The sequence below is a fragment of the Hipposideros armiger genome, unplaced genomic scaffold (genome assembly GCF_001890085.2).
Source record: "Hipposideros armiger isolate ML-2016 unplaced genomic scaffold, ASM189008v1 scaffold_23, whole genome shotgun sequence".
Classification (NCBI taxonomy): Eukaryota; Metazoa; Chordata; class Mammalia; order Chiroptera; family Hipposideridae; genus Hipposideros; species Hipposideros armiger.
In genome coordinates this window covers 2262818-2271879 of record NW_017731373.1, presented here as the reverse complement: position 1 = coordinate 2271879, position 9062 = coordinate 2262818, and the positions used below count along the sequence as shown (strand labels likewise).

Here is a 9062-nt window from a genome sequence, read left to right as displayed (position 1 = left end):
TCCCTCCCTCTTTTCCTCCCTCCCTCTTTCTCCTTTTGCTTCCTTGGTAGTATAGGGAGGAAGGAGGGGGTGGGCACAGGAAAGAGGGGAAAGAAAAAAGAAAAAGAATCACATGCCACAGTGTCTCAATATATCCTTTACTTGTAGATAATTCCATCTGCGTTGCACTTTTGCCTTTTTATTTCTGTTTTTGGACACCTCTTTTATCATCCAGCCAACTGGAATAGACAAAGCCCAGTTGGTGCCCTGAGCGACAGAACCCTGGTAGGGGGCTGGCTGTAAATTGACGTGGCATGGAAATTCTCTGCTAAGTTGTAGCAGCTTGCATGTTTCTCCGAAAATCAAACCCAGCCTCCCGGAGCCGTAGCTTAATCATCATGGGTTCAACGACTTTACAAAAAAATGGATAGAAAAGGTCTTCAGCTCCTTTCTTTGGACTCAAATGTTTTCTTTTTGAGTATCTATGTTATAGCTGAAAAAATCAAAGCAGTTAAGTCTATAACTTTCTTTTTGCAGCTTAAACAACAGGATTTGCTGCTCTCCCTCCCCTATCCTGCAATTTAATTCCTTACAGACTTTGCCATGGGGTGCGGACTTAGGAAGTTAGAAGACCCTGATGATAGCAGCCCTGGAAAAATATTTTCTACCCTGAAGAGACCTCAAGTGGAAACAAAGACAGAATTTGCTTACGAATATGTATTGCTGGATTTTACTTTACAAGGTATGTTTTGCTTCTATTTTATTCATTAAATGAAATGTTTCAGAGATAAGGGGCTACAAGTTTTAAGTGTTGGTTTGTGAATTTTTAAACTGCTCTTCATAATCAGATTGTATGATCTAACAATAATGCTTTGTTTCTTAATTATATTTTGAAAGATTTTGGTTTTTGTTTACTTTGTGTTTTTGGTAACATGGCTCATATGTACTTTATAAAATGAGGAAAACTGCTTGGAAATATTCCGTTCATTTTTAAATCAAATTTGTAGAAGAGTACATGAAAAATGTTTGATTCCAAGACAAATAGCTGTAGCCTTAATAACATTTTGTGTTTTGGGAAAGATCTGAAAGGCACAAGAAGGTAGCATGCAGGAAACATTACTTGTATCGTGTGGAAAAGTGTTTGCTATACAATTTTGAGGTTTCCAACTATGTTAAATCTTGGGCTTGTGCTGGTTATTTCCCATTTTTGAGCAAACTAAACTTAAAGTTTGAAAATACAGTAAAAAAGGAAAAAATAAAAACCGACAGTCTTCTGTGAGACACTTCCTTTGCTTGGTGCCCTGTCCCTAACAGAGAAACACCCTGTTTCAGAAAGTTGGAAACACAAATAAACAAGCCCAGATGGCAGCCCTGTGGAAGGAACACAGGCAGCTCGACTTCACAAATACTTTGCTTCACTTCTTTCGGAAACTGAAGAGCCCTATACAGCTACATGGATAAAACTGCGTTTTTAAAAAGTAGAACTATATCTTTAATAATGCTGTGCTAAAAATGAAATTTGGAGTGTCTTGCTTGCTGTTAGCATTTCCACATATCAGTATTCTAAGTTTCTTGTTACAAAGCTATACTTTTAATTCTAAAAAGCCACACATTTTTATCAGTGAATAGAAAGTTTATACTAAGCAAATCATGTTAGATGTCATAATAATCTTTTTTAACTTAAACACAAATTCCCTATTTCTTGGTTTGCTCTGTGAACAGTGCATCTTTGTGCGAGAAGCAGGAGCAGCCCATTTTTCTTTGTCAAAACCTGAGCTAACCAGCAAGCAAACTCCCTTCCAAGGACATACACGAAATCCAAACATATACTTTTAACATATTCACATTTCCACTTTTATTTGAGGCTAAGGCTACCAAAGGAAAGAGAGTCAGTATTCTTAATTTTCTTTTTAATTATGAAAGTTTAAAGTAGATTATGATAATAGTGGTATCAAATAACTAACCAATCGTGAATTTTTTCTATACTTTTTCAAAAACCAGTATTTAAGAAAATATTTGCAATGTGGTGCTATGTTTTCTCCATTGGTTGTCCTTATCAATTATTTTTTAGGACTAGTTTCTGTAAATCCATAGGACACAAACATATACTCTCCTTAACCTTAAAACCTTGTCTATTCTTAAACTTTAGGCCAGAGCCATTTTGATCTGCACTTTAAAATTTGCTGCACAATCCCCCATAGAATCGTAGGGCTTAAAGTAACTTGAATTTCTTTTTCTGATTTATTTCCTTCCAACAATATTAAAAATCTCAAATAAATCTGTATAAATGCAGTCATCCTTAAATCAGAAAGAGCTACAGCTTTTTTTAGAAGTCATTTTGGTTTTGTTATTATCAGAAATCCTTCTCTCTGTGAAAGGGATATAATTTCTACCTCCACCCTAAGTCTTTGAAGGAGGTAGCAGAGCATTACATTATAAAGTATGGGCAGAGTTTGCAAACGTTAACACAGAAAGCAGGCACACATTTTAAAGTTGCACCTGGTTCCTATTTGGTCCAGGCGCCTAAGTCTCTTGATTCCCCTTTTCTCTCTAATTCTTCCACATTTTTTGTTTTGTTTTGTTTTTCCCTTTGACTTGGCCTCAGAAGCCAAGACTCTGCATCAGCCCAACCCCACAAACCCTCTTCCTCTCTTCTGCTGTCTCTGACCTTCACCTGCAACTGCAGTGTACAGAGGAGTGAGTTGGGGTGGAGGATAAAACAGGCCAGCCTTACATTTAGCACCGGCAGTCCTGTCCTGGGATTCCTGTAAGGAGCACTGAATAGTGGCACCTCCTGCCTTTCAGAAGCCACCATGAAATGAGCAACCTTTTCAAGAAACAAAATGGTCTGGTGGCAGCTGTGTGTGCTCATGATGAGCCTGTCTCTTACTTTGTTTTCCTCTGTTTTTCCAAACAGAGGACATGTGACAGAGAGTAAAGTCCCCATGAGGCGAGAAGTGGAGACTGAAATTTCCAGTGCCGGGTTGTGGGGGCTATGATTATCTTGAACAACATAGTTTCCATTCAGTTACATTCTCTCTCTCTCTCTCTCTCTCTCTCTCTCTCTCTCTCTCTCTCTCTCTCTCTCTCTCTCTCTCTCTCTCTCTCTCTCTCTCNACTGATCTGCCTCACCCGGGAAGAGTGCAATGATGGTGCCAACTTGAGCCAGTGAAGCAACATCCTCCACAACTAGACTGAAGAACAAAAACGACAGCAACTTGTCTGTTCCCCTTCCCCCAATTCCCCAATAAAAAAAAATCTTATAAAAAAAATAATAAAATAACAAGTTAATTTTTTTTAAATAAAACAGAAAACTGAACATTTGTTTCAAAATGAGAAATATACTACTGAAGAAATGTATATTTTCTCTTTAACAAAATGGAGAGGCAGAATTTTTTTTGACTGAAAGGATTTGTTTAAAAATGTAGAGGTATTAAAGAGCTATGGAGCATAGAATAATATTGAATGTCAACTATAATTAAATATATACAGTAATACCTTGGTTTGCAAGCATAATTCATTCCAGAAACAAACTACTCATATTGCAAGACATCGCTAGTTTTCCATGTTAAAATCTATTAGAAACATTTGATCATCTTGCGGAACACTACTTGCAATCCAAGGTTTTACTGTGTATATATATGTATATATATATTTTTCCCCCCCACAGGATGTAAAGTACAGTGTAGGAAATATAGTCAATGGTATTATAACAGATATATACAATATCAGAGCAGTAGTAGACTAGGGGGGTTATTACTTTGTGAGGGGTGCAAATGTCTAATCATTTTATTGTTTTGTACACCTAAAACTAATGTAAAAAATGAAATTTTAAAAAAAGAGCAAGGGTGACCAGGTGGCTTAGTTGGTTAGAGCATGCGCTCTTAACAAGAAGGTTGCCGGTTCGACTCCCGCATGGGATGGCACGCTGCACCCCCAGCAACTAAATTGAACACCGCGACTGGACTTAGAATTGAGCTGCACCCTCCACAACTAGGATTAAAGGACAACAACTTGACTTGGAGCTGATGGGTACTGGGGAAAACACACTTTCCCCAATAAAGTTAAAAAAAAAAGAGCTATGGAGCAAATATATGTGATAACCAACAAAAGCTTACAGTTTTAAAGAAAAAAAATATGTAAGGTTAATACCTTAAATTGTTTTATGGTCAACCAGATATTTCTCTAAGTATAAGTAATATAAATGAATTATTTACTCATTAGAATACATTTTCTCTGCTTATTACTTTCTAACTGATATCCTTCTATGTAAACTAGTTCCTTTAACCATTTATAAAGTATAGTAGAATCTTAGTCTTTAGGAAATAATCTGAAGTGGGAGAAAAGTAATCTTTACTAAAATTGTCACCATAAAAATTTGAAAATAGTCAAAATGTTACTTATTAAGCATTGTATTAATACAATGAAATCCCATATAATTGTTAAAATAGCAGGAATGTGTGCCATATTGATACATGGAAATGTGTTTTTGAAAAAGGGTCAAATAAAATTTAATTTTATTGGACTTTTGGAGAGAAAAATGATTTATGCAATAGCTCAATTGCAAGCTAAAGGAACAGTAGTTCCTTTTACTAAAGATAAAAGAAATTCTTTAAGGACATAATAATGCATTATATTCATTCATTCAGCCAGTCAGTCATCAACTATCAACTGGACTTCTGCAATACTCTCCCAACTGAGTGGTCTCTGTCCATTCTTGCTCCCATTAAGACCAACTTCCTCAAAGCAGCTATAGTGGCCTATCGAAAACAATAACTGATGTTACTTGCCTACTTCAAACTCCTCCTTTGATTTTTTCCATTTGATTACTTGATTCTCCTTGGTTGCCTACAAAACAAAGTCCAAATTCCCTTTGTATGGCATATAAGATCCATTACAACGTAGCTCTTGCCTTCCTTACAGCTTAGTTTTCTTTCAAATTTTACATTCTATTGGGTTGTCAGAAAAGTCATGATGCATTTTTGCAATGAAAAACATAGAAAAAAATACGTCATGACTTTTCTGACAACCCAGTAGTAATTTTTAACTGCTTCACGTTCCTTCAAGTTTGTGCCATACTGTTTCATGATTCCACGACATTGCACATGCTTTTCCATTTTCCTGGTGCACGCTCCCCACGTTTCTTTATCTATTTTGTGCATATTCATCCTTCAAGACAGTTCCATGTATCATCCTCCAAGCTGAGTGGGAAACCCCTTCTTGGGTTCTGTAACTTCCTATCCATACTTTATCTCAGCAGCTACCAAATCATATTGAAATTATCTGTTTATAAGTCTGCCTTTACCACCAAAACAGAAGTTTCTTTAGGGCAGAAGCCATGTTTAGTTACCTTGTGTATCCAGCCTGCATCCAGTTCAGCGCCTGGGACATAGCAGGCATTTAATAAATATAGTGAATACTTAATAAATAATCTTCCAGGCACTGCAATAGAAACTAGTAAACTTCAAATATTCCATTTTCTGCCATCCAAGAACTCACAGTCTATCATACAAAAGAGGACATGAAAAATGACAGGCAAGAAAGCACTGTAAATAGTCAAATGAGTCACACTGGGTCGGAGTCTGCTGTCTTTTTATCCAAATTTACCCAGAAATTGCTTACCACCAACCATGCTCATCCTCGAGAATGAAGGACTATGGGATTTTCCTCTGTTAAAACTTTTCTGGGAAGTAAGTTATTTAAAGACAAGTAGGCACAAGGAAGAGACAAGAGGTCGTAGTGGTCTGCAAACTAAATAATCCATCCCCTCTTTGAGATTGTGCACTCTCTTCAGTGTAATTGAAAAATCTTTTGAATCTGAAATGTGATCATGGTTTATTTTGTAAATAATGGGAGTGGTGGCAGAATCACTTCCTTTCTATTCTACTCTCAACACTGTTTTATAATGTAAGCACATTAACAAATTTATGTTGTGGTATTAGGCAGGCATAGTGTTAAGATGTGAGATAAGATTATCTCATTCAACGTTCATAACAAGCCTATGAAGTAAGTACTATTATTGACTCCATTTAATAGGGGAGGAAATTGAAACTTGAAGAGGTAAAACAACTCGCTCAAGATCACATCTCTCTCTAGTAGACATGAGAAGCAGGGTTGAACCTAAGCAGCCTGATCCCAGGGCTCACAGTTCTACAGTGTACCATACTACCTGACCTGAAAATGGTAAAATGCAATAAACACTCATTGCAATTGACCCATTATAAGTTGTTCTTGACTTCAGGCAAATGGCAATTTATAAGTGACTGCATCAAATTGTCAGTTTTGTTGTTGCTCTTGTTTTTAAATTAAGGATATTCTGGGAACTGTAGAAGTCTTATTACTATCATGCCTTCTAATAGTAGAGTATTTTTAACTTTAATTATTTTTTTTATTATCCATATATCTGTCACTCCTTTGCAATTTAAGTCTTTTTATTAAAATATTTTAATAAACATTTTTTTCTATTTGGCAGTTTTAATTAGTATCTAATTTTTCCAACAAAAAAGAACCTTCATGTGGAAAGAAATCCTCAAAAGTGCTACCTAAAGACTAAAGTGTTTTGTTTTGTTTTGTTTTGTTTTAATTTTACTTTTCTCATTTTAGACTCCAGAAAGTTTCCTCATAAAGCTGACTTCCTTTCTGGAAATCATTTTTGTTTCCAACCATGTTCAGAATCCATTTCTTTCATTCCGTCTCTCTTCTCCTCTTGTCTCTNCAGTAAAAATACTCTTAGTGCTGTGATGTCAGAATACAAATCCATATTTTCATATAAAAGTATAAACTTTTTGCTTTTGATGTTCAAGTTCTTTTTATAGAATGGAAACTTTTATATATGAGGGGCTGATCCAATTTCTTCCCCATACAGATAACTAGTTATTCCAGCTTTATTTCCCCACTGTTCTGCCATGCCACCTCCATCACATATTAAATGTCCACATATGTAGGTTTCTGTTTCTAGGCTCTTTATTTTTTTGCATTGGTAAATTTGTCTGTGCGTTGCTAAAAACAACTTTAATTACTATAGCTTTATAATGTCTTAATAGACAGAACTAATCTCTCTTCCATATTCTTCTTCAGAAATAACTTAGACATTCTTGCACCTTTTATCTTTCACATAAATATTAAAACCAACATGACATATTCCATGCAAAAGCCTGTTGGGGTTAATGTCATTAAATCTATACCTCAGCGACAGCTGTCAAGGTCTAGGGGGGAGAAATATTTACAATATTAAGTGTTTTTAAAAATGGCTATGCATATCTCTCCATACACTTAAGTCTCCTTTAATGCTGTTCAGTAATGCTTTATAATATTCTACATATAAATCTGGCTTATAGTTTGGCAGATTTATTACTTTAACAAAATTATATAGTTTATCCATAATGTAAATAGTGTCCTTTTCTGAAAGTTATAGTTTTTTAATTGTTATTGATGTATGAAACTGATAAAATCTAAGCTACTGTATTCTGTTTGAAGAAAGAGTGGTGGGAGACACAGAGCCCTGCCTGCTCAGCCTCCCCTCATGATCAAAGTCCCCTCTCTTCACCAAAGCAGGCATCTCTTTGAAACCACAGGCCTCTGCCATACATCGTTTGAAAACTTCTGATCTAGAAGAATAAACAGTTAATAATAGTCAATAATTTTTCAAAGAATAATACTGTAAACTGATGGATATTGAAAGATTAGAAAGCCATAAATAATTTTAAATATTTAATGTTGAAAAGCCAGACTATATAGAACAAAATAAAAAGTCAAAATACAAATCTCAGTCTATGTAACTGTTAAGTATGTGATGAGTATGACAATTCTAATCGTTAAAGAAAGAATGACTTTTTCAACAATTAGTGCTTTCAATAAGTCATTAATTAACTAGGAAATTTGACTACATTATGAAACTAACGGTACATTCAATAGTTACAACTCAATGTTTTGCTAGCTTTTGAATTCTGGAGAGCATAAACCGGCTTTCTCATCTTTGTGTTCACATAGTGCTTTATATATATAGTATATGCTCCATAAAAATTGTTGAATTATTGTTAAGTTTACTTCTTTAGAGCAGGACCCCATAAAATAGATTGGATTTAAAAGTTACTATTATACAAGAACTTTCCTCTGTAGGATATGGATTGGATGGTACATAATTATCTCTTAGAAGCTTTAAGATGTTGGTGAACTCAAGTGATTCAAGCTAGAGTAGTAACTGAGAATAAGCTACCAATTAAGGAGAATGTTTTCATAAGGTTCATTCACTCATTAAAGGACTAAGTGAGTCCACAGAATTGGTAATACATCTCCATCACATAATGGAGAAACCCCATTTAAAAAACAGAACTGAAAGCTGTCCATGAAATCTACAATTGGCAGTAAACAAATACAGTTCAATATAGAAAAAATAACCAATGTTAGAAAATGTTTATCCTAATTACTATAAATACTCAATATATGACAAACCTGGGGAGACATGATTGATAAAAGATTATCTATGAAAACAAATGTGGTTATGACAGTTGGATATCGGTGGAAGAGAACTGACTTAGAACCATATCTTACCCTTTGTCTTACAATTGCCAGATGCAGAGTAAAACCAGAAGTAAGAGTGGGATGAATAGGTGGAGCACAGATTGTTAGAGAGTGAAACTACTCTGTATGATAGTATATTCATGGATAAATGTCATTATATTTTTGTCAAAACTCACAGACTATACAACACCAAGAGTGAATGAAGCCTAGCGTAAACAGTGGATTATGGGTGATACTGATGTAACAGTGTAGGTTCATTGATAATAACAAATGCACGGTTCTGGTGCTGGATGTTAGTGGAAGATTGTGTGTGGGCGGGGGACAGGGAACTCTGTACTTTCCACTCAGTTTTGCTGTGAACCTAATATTACTCTAAAATAACAAGTTTAGGGGCCGGCCGAGTGGCGCGATTGTTAAGAACCGGCTTGGGACGCCAGAGAGCCCCGGTTCGTGATCCCACATATGCGGGCCAGTGACACTGCCCTCTACAGCTAAGATGCTGAACAACAGCTCAACCTGGAGCTGGGCTGCCGTGAGTCGCCGGCGATGGCATAGGCTGCAGC

At 35.8% G+C, this 9062-nt stretch overlaps 1 protein-coding gene across 2 annotated transcripts in view; it reads left to right on the top strand.

Moving 5' to 3' along the window:
- The first annotated feature begins 38 nt into the window (after positions 1-38).
- Positions 39-9062, top strand: part of RFTN2 (raftlin family member 2) — a 75169-nt gene continuing 66145 nt past the window's right edge. The window contains exons 1-2 of one of the 2 annotated variants that reach the window (XM_019635637.1): positions 39-415; positions 517-721. In XM_019635637.1, coding sequence (XP_019491182.1) covers positions 583-721 — 139 coding nt within the window. In that variant the 5' untranslated portion in view covers positions 39-415; positions 517-582. The remainder of the gene's footprint in view (positions 416-516; positions 722-9062) is intronic. The other variant, XM_019635636.1, reaches the window with a different exon arrangement.